The sequence below is a fragment of the Pseudorca crassidens genome, chromosome 19 (assembly GCF_039906515.1).
Source record: "Pseudorca crassidens isolate mPseCra1 chromosome 19, mPseCra1.hap1, whole genome shotgun sequence".
NCBI lineage: Eukaryota > Metazoa > Chordata > Mammalia > Artiodactyla > Delphinidae > Pseudorca > Pseudorca crassidens.
In genome coordinates, this window is record NC_090314.1 from 49463103 (window position 1) to 49483007 (window position 19905).

Consider the following 19905-nt stretch of genomic DNA (forward strand, 5'->3'; position numbering starts at 1 on the left):
CTGATGTTTTTTTCTGTAGAAGCACAATGTGGGTCCTTTGTATCTTCCATGTCCCTTTTGAACAGATAGAATATAGTCGTGGTTTTAATACTTTTCTCTGCTAATTCTAACATCTGGGTCAGTTCTGGGTCAGTTTCAGTTGATTGGTTTTTCTCCTACTTATGGCTCATATTTTCCTGCTTCTTTCTGCTTGCCTGACAATCTTCATTTGGATGCCAAACATTGGGAGTTTTACCTTATCGGGTGTTGGATATTTTTGTATTCCTATAAATATTCTTCAGCTTTTTTCTGGAATGTGACTTACTTATTTGGAAACAGTATGATCAATTTTGGGTCTTGCCTTTAAAATTTGTTGAGTAGAACCAGGGCAATATTTACAGATCTCATTATTCCATACGACTGAGTCAAGGTCTTCCTGGATTTATCCAATGTCCTGTGCATTGTGAGGTTTTCCATGCTGGCTGGTAGGAGCAGGCACTATTCCTGGCCCAGTGTAAGCTGCAGATACTCTTGTCTCCAATCCTCATACTTGCGCTAATCACTATCCTGCTGATTACTCAAGGGTTACTCCCCACAGGTCTCCAGAATTACTTCTGTACAGCTCTCTCCTTTCCAGTACTCTGTTCTTTGAACAGTGGCTGCCTTGGTCTCCCTGGATTCTCAGCTCAGTCTACTCAACTAAGGGAGTCTCCCAGAATCTGACTGGGCTCTCTCTCCCTCCATAGTGGTCTGAAAATTTTCTCAGTGTTGTGAGTGGGCATAGGGTTTACCTTATTTGTTTTTCATCTCTCAGGGATTACTGTTTTTCATTGCCTGTGTCTAGTGTCTTGAAAACCGTCATTTCATATACTTTGTCTAGAGCTTTATATGTTTGTTCTGGAGTTGTTTTAGGTGGGAGGGCAAATCTAGTCCTTGTTTCTCCTTCACCAGAAGTGGAAATTCATGTCAGATTTTTAAAAAGAAAATTATAGATGAAATGAACCAGAGCATCAACCCATCTCTCCTTAGAAAATGACTGGCTTGAGAGTTAGACTTGGGTTTTCTGTAAGCTAAAATACATATTTACTTATAATGATGAAGAAAAATATGGTTATTATTTGCACAGAATAAATCCCACATGTCACATTAGCAAGACTTTAGTTACTAAGTGGATATGTGTGACTTCAGCCTTCTCAGTAACTTTTCTAAAAGAAAGGAAAACTAGTCTTTAAAAAAATATATCCTGTCCTCTCTGGACACTAGCTCTAAGGCACATTTTCTCCCTTCCCCCAGCTTCCTGTAGGAATATGATTGTTTGTGTCTTGGCCAGCATCCAGGCCTTGCCTGTGATGTGTACAGAGCTTCGAAAATAACAGTTTTTCTTCCCTGAATGTCTTGTTACTTAATGGCCCTCTTGTTTATGACAGAAGCCTTTAAACAGGAATTTATCCTTGAAAGGTGTCAAACAAATGATTCATTTCTTTTTATTATTATATGGTTCAAGTGATTTTCAAAGACTTTGGTTTGCATCCTATAACTGTCTTCCTGTAGCCCTGCTGTCCTACCAAAGCCAAGTCTATAAACATTTCCCTGCCGTTAAGAATGGAAAATTCATATTCACTGTTTTCATTCACTAATTCATTTATTAAATGTTATTAAATGTACATACCCTGTGACAAGAACTGTCCTAGTTAATAAGGACTTACTAGGTTGGGTGATTGTGGTAGGGTAAGTTGATGAGATATGAGGGTAGAAGTGTAGGGGCTGAAATGATTATATCAGATACATATCATTGATGACTGTATACAGGAGGGCTGTGTGGAATGCAAAGTTATTCATTAAAAGCTTGTTTAAGTACATGGTAAAAAGCAAGAGACGTTGAGAATCTGAACTATATGACTGTCATTCATTGAGGATTAACTAGGTTCTGAACTACGAACTTAATGTACATTTTCTTGTTTAGCCTTATGAGATAGATGTTCTTATTATCCTCATTTTACAGATAACAAAACTGAGGCTTAGAGTAATCTGGCAACACCTCCAAAGATTATATCATTATGAGCAACAGTGGAATGGGAAAAGAAAACAGAAATTATATCTGGGAGATATTCCTCAAGAATAATTGATAGGACCTGTGACAAATTAGATGTAAAGGTCAAGAAAGAAGAAATCCTGGTGAGTCCCAAGTTACTATCTTGGGAGACCAGGCAGATGGTGATATTTCATTAACTGAGATAATGAATGGAAAATAAAGAATAGGTTAAGGTGAGTGAGAAAATAACTTTAGTTCTGAACATTTTAAGTTTGAGATGTCTATTGGAAATCCACATAGGTAACTCTTGTGAATTGCTGGAAATGCTATACAGGAGTTTAGGAATGGGATCTGGAACAGATACGTAAACCATCACCACTTAGATGGTTATAAAAGCCATCAGTCTGTTCCTTTGAGATTACCCAGGGAGATCATGAAGAAGAAAAAAATAATAAAATATAGAACCTAAGATTGGCAATATTTTAGGGATGGGCAGAAGAGGAGGACTCATTAAAGATATATCAGAAAGAGAGGACCAAAAAAAGAACTAGAAGAAAGTATTATTATGTAAAGCCCAAGAACAGAATGTATTTCAAAAAGTGGGGATTTATTAGAAGTGTTAAATACTAAATCATGGTTAAGTATAAAGACTGAAAATAATTCATTGAACTTAAAATTTAGAAAGTCTTTAGTGTTATTATGTAAAACAATTTCAACAGAGTAACATGGGAGGAAACCAGGCTAGGATGAGTTACTGCTGTGGAAGTGAAGATGGCAAGCATGGCCCTTTCAAAATGTTGCAGGGGGGTGGGGGTGAAAGGGAGAAGGGACATAAGTCAGAAACTCAAAGGGATGAGGGCTCCAAGAGAGCCAGTATGTTCTCAATATCCTTTTCATTATGTTTGTTTTAAATAAATGTGTGTGGGAGGGAGGTGATTAGGTTACACTGGACTCTTTTTTGGCTTGATCATGTGGATAGTAGTAGCAGCTACCAGAGTTAACCAGCAGACTCTGTCCTAGGCACACTACATGTATTAACTCATTTTAATCCTCACATGTCATGGTTATCCCTGTTTTAAAGATAAGGAGAACTGAGATCCCAAGAACATAAGTCACTATCTTAAGGTCGCACAGCCCATAAGTAACAGAGACTGGATACAAGCTGAAGCATCCTGGCTCTGAGTCCGCAGTTTTACCCACCCTGCTCTCTATGTTTCCCTGCTCACCCAAAAAGTGACTCTGCTTTATTTAATCTTTTTTTTTTTAAACAAGTTATCTGGAATGAACATTTCTCAAGCTATTATTTTTAGATTGTTTTCTAGGACCTGCTTCAAATTGCTTTACATTCTTCCAAAACTCATTTCCTGGGGTAGGAGTACCTGCCAATTGTAGTCCTATTCCTTAGTGCCATAAATAAGGAACAGATCCTAAAGAGATTTGACTCTTGTAAATGGAATAATGAGTCTTCTAGAAACTCAGTAGACAAATGAGCCCTGCCTTGGTTTAATAAATATACTTGAGAAAAAAATAAGCATGTTTTTTGACTTACGTTTGGCACTAAAGTGATACCAGGTTTTGTCTGAAGAACATGTTTTTATCCTCTGCTCCGTGTAGGGAATACCATACATGGCCTGAACCCTAAGAATAAGCCTGAAATTATCTTTTGTTCTGAGGAACAGAGGTACTTCCAGGCTAGGCTGTGCAGCCATAATGGAAGAATGTGAGGAAATACAGCTCTGCTCCTGTTTGCACGAGACCTTTGTCTGTATTACACACACCCTTTCTTCTGCCAGTCCTGTGACTGACTTCTTTTAAGATGATTCATAGTTGTTTTCCATGAGTAAATAAGCTTTAGTCTAAATCCAGTTAGAGCTCTTTTGCCCCCACTTCCCCTTCCCCTTTTCCTCTTGCTGCAGCTGTTTATATTTGCATTTGGACGAGCTGGTCTGTTAGCCTTAATGCACTTTTGTTTGTTTTTTAAATGTTTACTCTTTGCCATAGTTAAAGAAAGGTCAGTTTTCTCTATAAGCCTAGATATATAATTATTTGTATTGATGGTCTCACAGAGACTGTTTCCTAGAGAGCATTCATTTGTCTGTCACAAGCCTAATTTGCATTGAAGAGATGCACACACAGATCTGAGTCTTGAGTGGTTATTAAATTTCTTTAAAAAACTGCCTTCCAAAGCTTGTCTTATTTGTATACCCTGTTGGAATGTTTTTCCTCTTTGTGTATTTTTCTTCAACATTTTATTAGGAAAATTTTCGGATATACCCCAAAAAAGGACAATTTTACAGTAAACCCTCGTTTACTTGCCTTGATTATATCATTAATATTTTATTATTTTTATCACATATCTATCTATCTGTCCATCTCTTTAACCACGCATCATTTTTTACAAATTTCAAAGTAAATTCCAGATGTCAGTATACTTTGGAATATTTTGAGAAGGATGGGATGGTGTTCCCGTTCTGTTGCCACCCTGGGACTGCCACTTCTTGGGAGCCGGGGTAAGAAGACCACATCTGTTACTAAATATATGGATTAGCTCATCTTTTATCCCTTGGCTCAGCTATAGTTGCAGTGGTCATTTCTCACTGGATTATTTCAGTGGTTTCTGCCTTAGAAAATCTCTTGGAAGCCAGTGGATATCCTAAACAAAGAAGCATTTATTTAGGAATATGAACTCCACAGAGGGTATTCATTACCTCCGTGTTTCACAGTGCAGGCCAAAGTGCCTTCTTGTTCGTATGCCCTAAATTTATTGTTGGTGCATAGGAGGTATGGCTTTCTTTTATCATATTGATCTGACAAAAGCATTAGATTCTGAGGTACAGAAATTGTTTCTAGGCTGTTCTTGGTGTCTACAGTTGTTTTACCATATGGTGCTGGGCTAATTTTATCTGTTCTTCCCTTGAGGCTTTTGTAAATTGATTACATTTTTAGAAAAATTTTAAAATAACTTTAAAATGTCAAAGCTTTCTCAGTAGAATAAAATATGATGAGAGATTACATCAACATGAGAACAAGTTATCTTAATAGAGTTTTTCTCAAAAACTTCAGCATTTAAGTTGAATCTTTACTTATCCCATGTTATAAATTGGCACCGGTCATATTCATGAAACACCCTTTTGATGCAAAATGTTAAGTAATCTTGGACCTGAAGAGACAGGTCTGTTAGTTTAGAAAGCAACTGAGTGTCTCAGAAGCTCTTCTCTCTCTGGAAGGTCAAGCATGTAATTCCTAAAGGGGAGCACAGGAGAGATGAAGGAGAAAGAAGCCAGCCTAGCCAGTCAGCTAAAGTCTACTCAATTCTGGTCATCAGTAGTATAACTCATGACCAGATTTCAGACTTAATAGTGACATCCTATAGAGCAGCAACATAAAATAATAGAAAAAAAAACTGAATTTTGGAGTCAAAACTAGGTTTTGATTCTAGTTCTGAAACCAGCTGTGTGACCTTAGATCTCTCTAGGCCTAATTACACTTATCTCAAACCAATTGATCTATTTTCTCCTTCCTCGCTGTGAGTCCTGTGACTACTCAGCCAGAGCTCAGCGTGTCTGTCTGAGTGTCTGCCCACGAAGGGCACTCAGATACCCAGGAACCCCCCTGCATGGTTAGCAGCCCCCTACTATCAAGTGACATTACGGAAAATGGAGTAAGGAGCTCCAAGAATCAGTCCCTCCACTGAAGCAAGTCTGACAGAACTCTAGAGTTTTTCAGAACTCTAGAATTGCTAAGCAAAGCAAGAAAAGCAGATTATGAAACAGTACCTATAGTACGATTTTTGTCTTAAAAATAAGTATATATAATACAGACAAAACTCGGGAAAAAAAAAAGTGAATTGTGCGGGGCTTCCATGGTGGTGCAGTAGTTAAGAGTCCGCCTGCCAATTCAGGAGACACAGGTTTGAGCCCTGGTCCAGGAAGATCCTACATGCCGCAGAGCAAAAAAGCCTGTGCATCAGAACTACCGAGCCTGCACTCTAGAGCCCATGAGCCACAACTACTGAGCCCATGCACCACAACTGCTGAGCCCATGTGCCATGATTACTGAAGCCCACACGCATAGAGCTCGTGCTCCCAACAAGAGAAGCCACCACAATTAGAAGCCTGCGCACCACAGTGAAGAGTAGCCCCCGCTCGCCACAACCAGAGAAAGCCCGCATGCAACAATGAAGACCCAATGCAGCCAAAAATTAAATAAATAAAATAAATTAATTAAAATAATTTATTTTAACTAAATAAATTGTTTTTAAAGTGAATTGTGTTTCTCTCTAGCCAATGGGAGTAAAATTATTATTTTGTTTATCGGCTGTTCCTAAATTTTCTGTAGTGAGTATGTATTACTTCCATGTAAAAAAACAAAAGTAAAATAGAACAGTTTGGCAGTTTCTCAAAAAGCTGAAACATAGAGTTTCCATATGACCCAGCAATACCTCTCATAGACATATACCCAAGAGAACTAAAAACATCTGTACATAAAAACTTGTACATGGGAGGACCTTCAAGATGGCGGAGGAGTAAGACATGGAGATCACCTTCCTCCCCACAGATATATCAAAAATACATCTACATGTAGAACAACACTTACAGAACACCTACTGAACGCTGGCAGAAGACCTCAGACTTCCCAAAAGCCATGTGACTGACTGGGTCTTGGTACTCTGGCCGCGTGTCGGACCTGAGCCTCTGAGGTTGGAAAGCCGAGTTCAGGGCATTGGTCCACCAGAGACCTCCTGGCCCCTCATAATATCAATTGGCAAGAGCTCTCCCAGAGATCTTGATCTCAATGCTAAGACCCAGCTCCACACAACGACCAGCAAGCTACAGTACTGGACACCCTATGCCAAACAACTAGCAAGACAGGAACACAACCCCACCCATTAGCAGAGAGGCTGCCTAAAATCATAGTAAGTTCACAGATACCCCAAAACACACCACCAGATGTGGTCCTGCCCACCAGAAAGACAAGATCCAGCCTCATCCACCATAACACAGGCACTAGTCCCCTCCACCAGGAAACTTACACAACCCACTGAACCAACCTTACCCACTGGGGGCAGACATCAAAAACAACAGGAACTACGAACCTGCAGCCTGTGAAAAGGAGACCCCAAATGCAGTAAGTTAAGCAAAATGAGAAGACAGAGAAACACACAGCAGATGAAGGAGAAAGGTAAAAACCCAGCAAATCAAACAAAAGAAATAGGCAGTCTACCAGAAAACGCATTCAGATTAATGATAGTAAAGATGATCCAAAATCTTGGAAATAGAATGGAGAAAGTACAAGAAACGTTTAACAAGGACCTAGAAGAACTAAAGAGCAAACAAACAATGATGAACAACACAATAAATGGAATTTAAAATTCTCTAGAAGGAATCAATAGAACAACTGAGGCAGAGGAACAGATAGTGACCTGGAAGATAAAATAGTGGAAATAACTACTGCAGAGCAGAATAAAGAAAAAAGAATGAAAAGAATTAAGGACAGCCTCAGAGACCTCTGGGACAACATTAAACACACCAACATTCAAATTATAGGGTCCCAGAGGGACTGAGAAAATACTTGAAGAGATTATAGTTGAAAACTTCCCTAATATGGGAAAGGAAATAGACAATCAAGTCCAGGAAGTGCAGAGAGTCCCATACAGGATAAATTCAAGGAGAAACGTGCCAAGACACATACTAATCAAACTATCAAAAATTAAATACAAAGAAAAATATTAAAAGCAGCAAGGGAAAAGCAACAAATAACATACAAGGGAATCCCCATAAGGTTAACAGCTGATCTTTAAGCAGAAACTCTACAAGCCAGGAGGGAGTGGCAGGACATATTTAAAGTCATGAAAGGGAAAACCTACAACCAAGATTACTCTACCCAACAAGGATCTTGTTCAGATTCAACGGAGAAATTAAAACCTTTACAGACAAGCAAAAACTAAGAGATTTCAGCACCACCAAACCAGCTTTACAACAAATGCTAAAGGAACTTCTCTAGGCAGGAAACACAAGAGAAGGAAAAGACCTACAATAACAAACCCAAAACAATTAAGAAAATGGTAATAGGAACAAACATACCAATAATTACCTTAAATGTAAATGGATTAAATGCTCCAACCAAAAGACATAGACTGGCTGAATGGATACAAAAACAAGACCCATATATATGTTTTCTACAGGAGACCCACTTCAGACCTAGTGGCACATACAGACTGAAAGTGAGGGGATGGAAAAAGATACTCCATACAAATGGAAATCAAAAGAAAGCTTGAGTAGCAATTCTCATATCAGACAAAATAGACTTTAAAGACTGTTACAAAAGACAAAGAAGGGCACATAATGATCAAGGGATCAATCCAAGAAGAAGATATAACAATTGTAAATATTTATGCACGCAACATAGGAGCACCTCAATACATAAGGAAAATGCTAACAGCCATGAAAGGGGAAATCGACAGTAGCACAGTCATAATAGGGGACTTTAACACCCCACTTTCACCAGTAGACAGATCATCCAAAAAGAAATTAAATAAGGAAACACAAGCTTTAAATGACACATTCAACAACATGGATGTAATTGACATTTAGAGGACACTCCATCCAAAAACAACAGAATACACTTTCTTCTCAAGTGCTCATGGACCATTCTCCAGGATAGATCATATCTTGGGTCACAAATCAAGCCTTGGTAACTTTCAGGAAATTGAAATTGTATCAAGTATCTTTTCTGACCACAACACTGTAAGACTAGATATCAATTGCAGGGAAAAAAACCTGTAAAAAATACAAACACATGGAGGCTAAACAATACACTACTAAATAACCAAGAGTTCACTGAAGAAACCCAAGAGGAAATCAAAAATACCTAGAGACAAATGACAACAAAAATACGATGATCCAAAACCTGTGAGATGCAGCAAAAGCAGTTCTAGGAAGGAAGTTTATAGCAACACAATCCTACCTCAAGAAACATCTCAAATAAACAACCTAACCTTACACCTAAAGCAATTAGAGAATGAAGAACAACAACAACAAAAAAAACCCATGTTAGCAGGAGGAAAGAAATCATAAAGATCAGATGAGAAATAAATGAAAAAGAAATGAAGGAAATGATAGCAAAGATCAATAAACTAAAAGCTGGTTCTTTGAGAAGATAAACATAATTGATACACCATTAGCCAGACTCATCAAGAAAAAAAGGGAAAAGACTCAGATCAATAGAATTAGAAATGAAAAAGGAGAATTAACAACTGCCACTGCAGAAATACAAAGGATCATGAGAGATTACTACAAGCAACTCTATGCCAATAAAATGGACAACCTGGAAAAAATGGACAAATTCTTAGAAAAGTACAACCTTCTGAGACTGAACCAGGAAGAAATAGAAAATATAAACAGACCAGTCACAAGCAGTGAAATTGAAACTGTGATTAAAAATCTTTGTCAGGGGGCTTCCCTGGTGGCGCAGTGGTTGAGAGTCCGCCTGCCGATGCAGGGGACACGGGTTCGTGCCCTGGTCCGGGAAGGTCCCACATTCCGCGGAGCAGCTGGGCCCGTGAGCCATGGCCGCCAAGCCTGCGCATCCGGAGCCTGTGCTCCGTAACGGGAGAGGCCACAACAGTGAGAGGCCTGCGTACCGCAAAAAAAAAAAAAAAAAAATCTTCGGCAGGGCTTCCCTGGTGGTGCAGTGGTTGAGAGTCCGCCTGCCGATGCAGGGGACACGGGTTCATTCCCCGGTCCAGGAAGATTCCACATGCCGCAGAGTGGCTGGGCCCGTGAGCCATGGCCGCTGAGCCTGCGCGTCCGGAGCCTGTGCTCTGCAATGGGAGAGGCCACAACAGTGAGAGGCCCGCGTACCACAAAAGAAAAAAAAAAATCTTCCGCAAACCAAAGCCCGAGCCCAATGGCTTCACAGGCGAATTCTATCAAACATTTAGAGAATAGCTAACACCTATCCTTCTCAAACTCTTCCAGAATATAGCAGAGGGAGGAACACTCCCAAACTCATTCTACGAGGCCACCGTCACCCTGATACCAAAACCAGACAAAGATGTCACAAAAAAAGAAAACTACAAGCCAATATCACTGATGAACACAGATGCAAAAATCCTCAGCAAAATATTAGCAAACAGAATCCAACAGCACATTAAAAGGATCATACACCATGATCAAATGGGGTTTATCCCAGGAATGCAAGGATTCTTGAATATATGCAAATCAATCAATATGATACACCATATTAACAAATAGAAGGATGAAAACCATATGATCATCTGAATAGATGCAGAAAAAGCTTTCGACAAAATTCAACACCCATTTATGATAAAAAACCCTCCAGAAAGTAGGCATAGAGGGAACTTACCTCAACATAATAAAGGCCATATATGACAAACCCATAGCCAACATCATCCTCAATGGTGAAAAACTGAAACCATTTCCACTAAGATCAGGAACAAGACAAGGTTGCCCACTCTCACCACTACTATTCAGCATAGTTTTAGAAGTTTTAGCCACAGCAATCAGAGACATAAAAGAAATTAAAGGAACCCAAATCGGAAAAGAAGAAGTAAAACTGTCACTGTTTGCAGATAACATGATACTATACATAAGGAATCCTAAAGATGGTACCAGAAAACTACTAGAGCTAATAAATGAATTTGGTAGAGTAGCAGGATACAAAATTAATGTACAGAAATCTCTTGCATTCCTATACACAAATGATGAAAGATCTGAAAGAGAAATTAAGGAAACACTCCCATTTACTATTGCAACAAGAAGAATAAAATACCTAGGAATAATCCTGCCTAAGGAGACTAAAGACGTGTATGCAGAAAACTTTAAGATACTGATGAAAGAAATTAAAGATAATAGAAACAGATGGTGAGATATACCATGTTCTTGGATTGGAAGAATCAACACTGTGAAAATGACTATACTACCCAAAGCAATCTACAGATTCAGTACAATTCCTATCAAAGTACCAATGCCATTTTTCACAGAACTAGAACAAAAAAATTCACAATTTATACGGAAACACAAAAGACCCCGAATAGCCAAAGCAATCTTGAGAAAGAAAAACAGAACTGGAGGAATCAGGCTCCCTGACTTCAGACTATACTACAAAGCTACAGTCAGCAAGACACTATGGTACTGGCACAAAAACAGAAATATAGATCAATGGAACAGGATAGAAAGCCCAGAGATAAACACACACACATTTGGTCACCTTATCTTTGATAAAGGAGGCAAGAATATACAGTGGAGAAAAGACAGCCTCTTCAGTAAGTGATGCTGGGAAAACTGGACAGCTACATGTAAAAGAATGAAATTAGAACACTCCCTAACACTGTATACAACAAACTCAGAATGGACTAAAGACCTAAGTGTAAAGTCAGACACTATAAAACTCTTAGAGGAAAACATAGGCAGAACACTCTGTGACATAAATCGCAGCAAGATCCTTTTTGACCCACCTCCTAGAGAAATGGAAATAAAAACAAAAATAAACAAATGGGAGCTAATGAAACTTAAAAGCTTTTGCACAGCAAAGGAAACCATAAACAAGACGAAAAGACAACCCTCAGAATGGGAGAACGTATTTGCAAATGAAGCAGCTGACAAAGGATTAATCTCCAAAATATACAAACAGCTCATGCAGCTCAATATCCAAAAAACAAACAACCCAATCCAAACATGGGCTGAAGACCTAAATAGACATCTCTCCAAAGAAGATATACAGATTGCCAACAAGCAAATGAAAGGATGCTCAACATCACTAATCATTAGAGAAATGCAAATCAAAACTGCAATGAGGTATCACCTCACACTTGTCAGAATGGCCATCATCAAAAAATCTACAAACAATAAATGCTGGAGAGGGTGTGGAAAAAAGGGAACTCTCTTGCACTGTTGGTGGGTATGTAAGTTGATATAGCCACTATGGAGAGCAGTATGGAGGTTCCTTATAAAACTAAAAATAGAACTACCATATGACCCAGCAATCCCACTACTGGGCCTATACCCTGAGAAAACCATAATTCAAAAAGAGTCATGTACCACAATGTTCATTGCAGCACTATTTACAATAGCCAGGACATGGAAGCAACCTAAGTGTCCATCAGCAGATGAATGGATAAAGAAGATGTGGCACATATATACAATGGAATATTACTCAGCCATAAAAAGAAACGAAATTGAGTTATTTGTAGTTAGGTGGAAGGACCTAGAGTCTGTCATACAGAGTGAAGTAAGTCAATAAGAGAAAAACAAATACCGTATGGTAACACATATATATGGAATCTAAAAAAAAAAAAAAAGGTTCTGAAGAACCTAGGGTAAAATACATAGCTAGTGGGAAGCAGCCACATAGCACAGGGAGATCAACTCGGTGCTTTGTGACCCCCTAGGGGGGTGGGATAGAGAGGATGGGAGGGAGACACAAGAGGGAGGAGACATGGGGATATATGTATATGTATAGCTGATTCACTTTGTTATAAAGCAGAAACTAACACATCACTGTAAAGCACTTATACTCCAATAAAGATGTTTAAAAAATTTAGTCATTAATTTTAAAAAAGAAAAAGAAGAAAAGAAACTTGTACATGAATGTTCATAGTAGCATGATTCATAATAGGCAAAAAGTGGAAACAACCCAAATTTTTGTCAGCTGATAAATGGGATAAACAAAATGTGATATATCCGTATAATGGAATATTGTTCAGCAGTAAAAAGGATGAAGTAATGATACATGCTACAACATGGATGAACCTGAAAAGCATGCTAAATGAAAGAAGCCAGACACAAAAGGCCCCATACCATATGATAATATATATGTGAACTGTCTCGAATAGGCAAATCTGTAAAGACAGAAATTCTCTGGTTGCCAGGGGCTGGGGGAAACAGGGACTAGAGAGTGACAGCTAATGGGTGTGTGGTTTTTTGGGGGGCAATGATGGAAATGTTCCGGAATTAAATAGTGATGTTTGCAACTTTGTGAATATACTAAAAATCACCAAACTGTATGTTTTAAAAGGGTGAATTTTATAGCATGTGAGGCTCAATAAAATAATGTTTAAGAAAAATAAAATAGAATCTGTTTAGCTAAGACACTAGAATTAAGAATATTTTTAGCAAGTTAAAGTCTAATTTTTCACTTAATTCTGTAATTATATGTGTATTTTAAAAGAGTACGTTTTGATAAGGAGATGTGAATCAGGAAATTATAAGTAACCATGTAGGTGTATCTCCACAGCCTTTTTTTTTTAGTGAAAATTTGGGACATTTTAAAACTTACATAGGAAACAGTTTGCTTCTATTATTAGAGTTTGGCTTTATATTTTTAATTTTTTTTTACTACTTTTGGAATTGTTACCTTTTTTTTTTTTTTTTTTTTTTTTTTTTTTTTTTTGCGGTACGCGGGCCTCTCACTGTTGTGGCCTCTCCCGTTGCGGAGCACAGGCTCCGGACGCGCAGGCTCAGCGGCCATGGCTCACGGGCCCAGCCGCTCCGCGGCATATGGGATCTTCCCGGAGCGGGCACAAACCCATGTCCCCTGCATCGGCAGGCGGACTCTCAACCACTGCGCCACCAGGGAAGTCCTGGAATTGTTACCTTTTTGAAAATGCTCAGCTATCATTCTAATGGCTTTCAGACGGTTTTAAATGAGTGTTTACATGAAGTGTGCTTGTGTGTGTTTTTCGAGTAAGCTGCCATCTCCAGATCCCAATTTATGATATATAAGTGGTTTAAGTATGGTCTAGAGTAATATAAGCCATACTAATAGATCTGATTTCCCCCTTTATGATTTCCCTTTCTCCTATCCTCGTTCCCTTCCCACCCCTGGACTTTATTCTTCAAAATATAAAATGGGGTGAGAGTGTAATACCTTGTTTTTAATTAATTCTTTCAGTAAGCATTTATTTAGCATCTACTGTGTGTCAAGGTACTGTGCTCTACTGTGTGTCAGGGTACTGTGCTCTACTGTGTGTCAGGGTACTGTGCTAAGGTAAATGATACAGAAAATGAACTTTTAAAAAATAATAAAATGAAAAAAAAAGATACATGTAGAACTGCTCTTGAAACAGTTAAAAAGGGAATTCCCTGGCGGTCCAGTGGTTAGGATTCCGGGCTTTCATTGCTGGGGGCCCAGGATCGTTCCCTGGTCGGGGAACTAAGATCCCACAGGCCACACGGTGTGGCCCAAAAAAAAAAAGAGTTATGAAGGCATTTAACGCAGATGAGGGAGGTCAGGCAGGACTTGTTTTTACCATCAATGTAATTAGAAGGTTGATCATTGAAACCAGGTTATATCTGTTATGCGTTTTTAGAGAGCAAGTAGAGCTCATGCTTGGTTGGCCCTTAGCACATCTCACAACTACATAAGCACAGAAAAAAATCTCGAGAAAAGCAATAGGGATTTGTCCCCAAGACGTGTGTGTGTAAACCAGAAATCTTTTTTTTTCTTCAGTTGGCATGAATACAAGCATTACAGGTGCAGAGACATTAAATGAAAATTTGGTTTCTGCTTCCTTGACTGCTTAACATATTGAAAACCTTTTAAACCATCACAGTTTTTAGAGATTTGCTTCCCTTAATATACTTACTAGATTTTTAAAAACTACCATTGTGAACTTAAAGGAATTACTGTTTTTATTGGTATTTTTAAAGACACAAGTTCTCTTTACATTGCTTTCTACAGGACTGACGCTGTAAGCCGTCCCGATTCCCTGCCACACCCCAGCCTCTCCCCCAGAAACTCCAACCCTACATCTCCCCACAATCCAACATTTTGAAGGTTATCCCCAGGCAGAGAAGGAGGCCTTAAGAACCCTGCATTTTGTTACTTTTGCATCCATCCTGATTGCCGGTGCCTGGGCCATCTCCATTGCTTAATAATTTTGAATATCACCCTGACTTTCTGCCTATAATGTAAATTATTACTGTTTTAACTATGCTTGTGTTCTGCCAGCTACAGTATCAAATAGCTCTAGCTCATGTGCCATTGCTTATCTGTGTAGAACCAAAATTCAGAGTTTTATTATTTTCTGAATAACCCAGAATACCATCATACTATAACTCCCAGTGGTCTCCTAAACCATACTGGTTTTTTTGTTTATTTCTTCAATGTTGATGATTTGGCCTAAGTTCTGTGTTCTCTTATTGTTCCTTCCAGTTCGCTTTGCACCTTACAGGCCTCCCGATATCTCCCTGAAGCCGCTGCTCTTTGAAGTGCCCAGCATCACTACAGAGTCAGTGTTTGTTGGCCGGGATTGGGTTTTCCATGAAATAGATGCTCAACTTCAGAGTTCAAATGCCAGCGTGAACCAAGGAGTAGTGATCGTGGGGAACATTGGGTTCGGCAAAACCGCCATCGTCTCCAGACTGGTGGCCCTCAGCTGCCACGGAACACGGATGAGACAGATCGCCTCAGACAGCCCACATGCCTCCCCGAAACGTATGTATCCCTTTTTAAAGAACTCCATGTGGTGGGATAGGGAGGGTGGGAGGGAGACACAAGAGGGAGGAGATATGGGGATATATGTAAATGTATAGCTGATTCACTGTGTTATAAAGCAGAAACTAACACACCATTGTAAAGCAATTATACTCCAATAAAGATGTTAAAAAAAAAAACACTAAAAAAATTTTTTTTTAAATAACTCCATGCTTCATTGCTCTGAAATTTTTTCCGGCATCTTTGTATTAAGTCTTATATCCTTTCATTTTCTGATCTGCAAAACCTGACTGGCACGTGAGGACCATTAACTCAGAGTCGAGGGAAAGAATGTAATACTCTGTTGACATTTAACCCACATATCCAACAGTCACCTGAGAGTGACTGAAAAAACCTTTCTCTCAGAATAAATGTATGCCTCTTCCCTCCTGACTGTCTGGCTGGTCTGTCCTTTGGATGATGACTACAGCAATTGCCCATAAGAGCTTGTTTGCATCCATCACTGTCAGCTTTTGCTCAGCCTGTGTGCAGGCTTCCTGTTCACACCGGCACAATCTGTTTGCGGCCTTCATTTCCTTGCGATCGATGTCAGTGTTGCACTGCTTGGGCTTGAACTTCATTGTGTCCTTGAAGGGTTTCTCCTGCTTCTATGTGAAAAGATGCTGAGATCTCATATATATTTATGCTTCTTTCATCACAGGCAGGTGCAGCTTAATGATCGCCATCAGGATCCTGTTTATTTGTTTTTAAAATACTTATATGGTCCTTAGTACCAGGCACTCTCTAAGAGCTTAACAAACATTCATTCATCCCACCCTCTTATCTCTTTCAGAGAGGTAGTTCCTGTTATCTTCCTTTCACAGATAAGTGGTTTAAGGCTCAGAGAGGTTAAGTAAGCCTCCCAGGTTTCATAGCCAGTAAATAGTGAAACTAGAATTTGAGCCTAAGCAGTCTGGTTTCAGAGGCCAGTGTCATGCATTTTGCTGTGCTCCCTCTCCTTATTGATGGAACTCCCTTGAGTAAAGGAGATAAAAAGAAATGTATAGGGGTTCTTCCTATACACACTATATGTATCGAACCAGTCTACCTGGCTTCTGCTAGTTATAAGAAAACAAAAAGAAACCCTTGCCCTGCTAGTCCAAATCAATAATCTAGCTCACCACAGATTTCCAGACAGCAACCACTAGAAATGGTTTGTTTGGGATCATAGTATTGTAGTTACAGAGTCTAGAACGGTGCTGTGGGAAGTCAACAGGAACTCACTGGACACCCTCCAAACATCCTGGCTTCCTGCTGAAATTAATTCCTGTTTCATGTTGTTAAGTAGGCAGATTGCCTCTGGTAAACTTATGGATATCTGACACGTAGAAGAACTAGTGTCTAGAAAGAAAACTGGTTGGATCAAGAGTCCCGTTTGCCAGGGTATGGTAAGAATTGGTATGGAAGAATTCATGTCTTAAGAGCAGTATCATGCTTAGTTTCTGGATTAAGTTTATCTGAGGTAGATTGGCATAATGTCATGGGAGTCAAGAGCCCATAGTTTGGCTCCAGCGCTCAAACTTACTATACTTTGTAACCTTGAGAATTTTACTTTAATTCTTTAGACCTTGGTTTTTGTCATCTGTAAAATAAGTCAGTGGGATTAGGTGATCTTTAAGATTCATTCCTATGCTAAAATTCTGTGATTCTAAGATGTCTGCATGGTTGAAAGTAACTTTCCATACCTATTCCAGTATTTTCGTTAGAGTGCTTAGCTTAAATATCACGCCAGACTACTTCTTATCTGCGTAATCCAAGAGGTTAACTATTTGAGTGTGTCAGAAAGAAAACCAGCTAGGTAATAGTCTCTCTGACTCCTCTATATATCCATCACTGTTGCAGATAACAGATGGTAGAATCATGGCTCAAGGGCAAGAAGAGCTGCTTTCTCTGAAAGCAAAGGTGCCTGGAAGTGCCCCCTCTAAGCCTGGGAGAGCAGGAGTTAATAGAAAACAGCCCATGTGCTCCCCAAAGCAGAGGTCCTTTAAAGATAGTTCATTAAGTTATTCTCTAACATCCGTTGCCTTTTACCTCCAGAGAAACTCTAAAAATACCCCATACATGTGATAAATGTCCACATGTCAAGACTATAGATTTGACCTGATAGTTAACGTAGAAAACTTGAAAAGGTGTTAAAGGGGATCGAGTATGTGGTTATATATTTATCAGAACTACACAGAACCAGCATTGCCTTGTCGTAATTTGATGTAATAATTTTTGTTGTCCGCTTTGATGTCCAAACTACATTCCACCTCTGCCATCTTAACCGAACCACTTAAGAATGGTCAAGAATAAGTGGTTGATGTCATTTACTGGTATTTAAATATTAACTCTGAAAAACAAAATCAACTCTTGAAATTACCCCAGTAGCTACACACATCTGTAAAATTTTCATTTTCTGTTATGCAAATGATTAATAATAAAATCTAACTTCAGTTTGTTTTAGAACTGGCTCTCATTAAATTTTCTAGTTTTGAGGACAAATGTTTTGTCTTTCTTGTATTATCCTTACGAGGTTTTGGTTAAAGCTTTTCAAGTATTAGCGCTCAAAAATGTTACTTTTTTAAAAAAAAAATCAGTGATCTGTATGTTTCTGTTTTATATTTGTTATTTCTGTAAACAAATATGAACTGAATATATCTTAACCAATTTAAAGATATTTCTTTGAGGGGAAAAGAAAAAAAGAATAAGTGGTTGATAAAGAACAAGCTGTTTTTCGGCATTGATCTATTACTTTATGAGCCGGCACTGAAAATGTTACTGGCAGTAGCAGAATTTTTTTCATTAGTGAATAAGAATGATGTCTTAGCGAGAGAGAGTTGGCTTAATGTTTTACAGTTTAATTTACATTCAGCTTTGATAGGTGTATTTGGGATCCCACTGGCCTTCCCAACCCTAAGTCAGTGATGCAGTTGTAGTAGTAATGAAAATAGGTGGAAGATTATTGGAGCTCCCCACCTCCGTTTCTGCATCCTGTGTCATTCTTTCTTCTGTCCCTCACTCCTCCACGCTGAGCAGCGCTGCTGTGGAAGACATGAGCAGTCGAGCCTGCAGCACTGCATTGCCTGGCTCTGTCCTTCCCCCACAGACACCCAGCCCCCAGCCGCCCCCTCCTTGTCATTTCCCTGGGAAGGCACAGAGAAGCTGTCAAGGCAGGCACTAGCCTGTCATCTTGCTGTCCACCTACATACACCCCGTCCCAAACCCAACTCCCCCATCAATCTCTACCGTCACCACCCACCCCGCAACACACACGTACAGAGAACGGAAACATTTTGTGAAAATGGACCTGTTGTGTAATCCAGGCATTGTTACATTAACTACAAGTGTACTCAGTACAGTAGTTAGGGAAGTTCGGTCTAATTACAAGACTGTATTTTCCTATCACTGAAAGTCTGAGGGTAGTTACTGTTTGGATTTGACATTTGCCAACAGCTGCCATGTCCCCAAATAGCTGTTCAGTGAGTAACCCCTCCCCTCCCCACTCTGCTCATTCCAGAAGTCTGTGTTGCCAGTTCGCTGTGCACGCTGACTGCTCCTCCCTATTAACTTTTATTTCTACTGTTCTCTGAATACCAAGCGGAAAGTAAAGACACCCAGACAAAAAGGAGGGCCTCTCCAAAAGGGAACAGCTAGAAGACAGAAGGTACTCAGACACTAATTACCCACAAAACCAGATAAGGGGGAATGGGGCGGACAGAGGGGGTGAACAACAGGCATGATACAGTGACAGTCACTGAACTTTACTGCGCACATTTCTTCAGTCTTTTTCACTGCCGTCTCCCACACCTACCCCCCTGCAGTTTATTCAGAACTCTATGCAGTGGCCAGGGAATTTACTTTGCCAGTTGGATGGAAGAAGTCTCAATTAAGTCCTACTGGTAGGGAGTTAAATGAGAACTATTTTCCCCTATTTCTTCTCCTTTTCAGTAGTTATTGACCATCAAATAACAGTCTACTTATTGTGTACCCATTTTTAAAATATGGTCTGTATTTATAAATAGAGTCTATAATTTCTAGTAGTAGTTAAGATGTTACCTAAATAATGTGAACGAATGGAATTTTTAAAAAACAGCTTTATTAAGCTACAATTCACGTACCGTATAATTCACCCATTTAAATGGTTCAATTCACTGCTTTTTACTGTAGTCACTCAGTTGTGCAGCAATCACCATAATCTTAGAACTTTGTCATTCCCCCCTAAAAGAAATCCCATGCCCATTAGCAGTCAGTCTTCATTTCCCCCCTAAATCCCTATCTCTACCCCTAGGTAACCACTAATCTGCCTTTTGTCCCTATGGATTTCCGTATTCTGGGCATTTCAAATAAATAGAATCGTATGCTATATGGTCTTTTGTAACTGACTTCTTTGAGTGAGTGTAACGTTTCAAGGGTTA

The 19905-nt window shown here is 39.3% G+C and overlaps 1 protein-coding gene across 12 annotated transcripts in view; it reads left to right on the forward strand.

Moving 5' to 3' along the window:
- TANC2 (tetratricopeptide repeat, ankyrin repeat and coiled-coil containing 2) overlaps positions 1 to 19905 on the forward strand; it is a 362156-nt gene that overhangs the window by 250199 nt on the left and 92052 nt on the right. For all 12 annotated transcript variants that reach the window (XM_067717046.1, XM_067717048.1, XM_067717051.1 and 9 more), the window contains one exon: positions 15188 to 15469. In XM_067717046.1, the coding sequence (XP_067573147.1) occupies positions 15188 to 15469 (282 nt within the window). The remainder of the gene's footprint in view (positions 1 to 15187; positions 15470 to 19905) is intronic.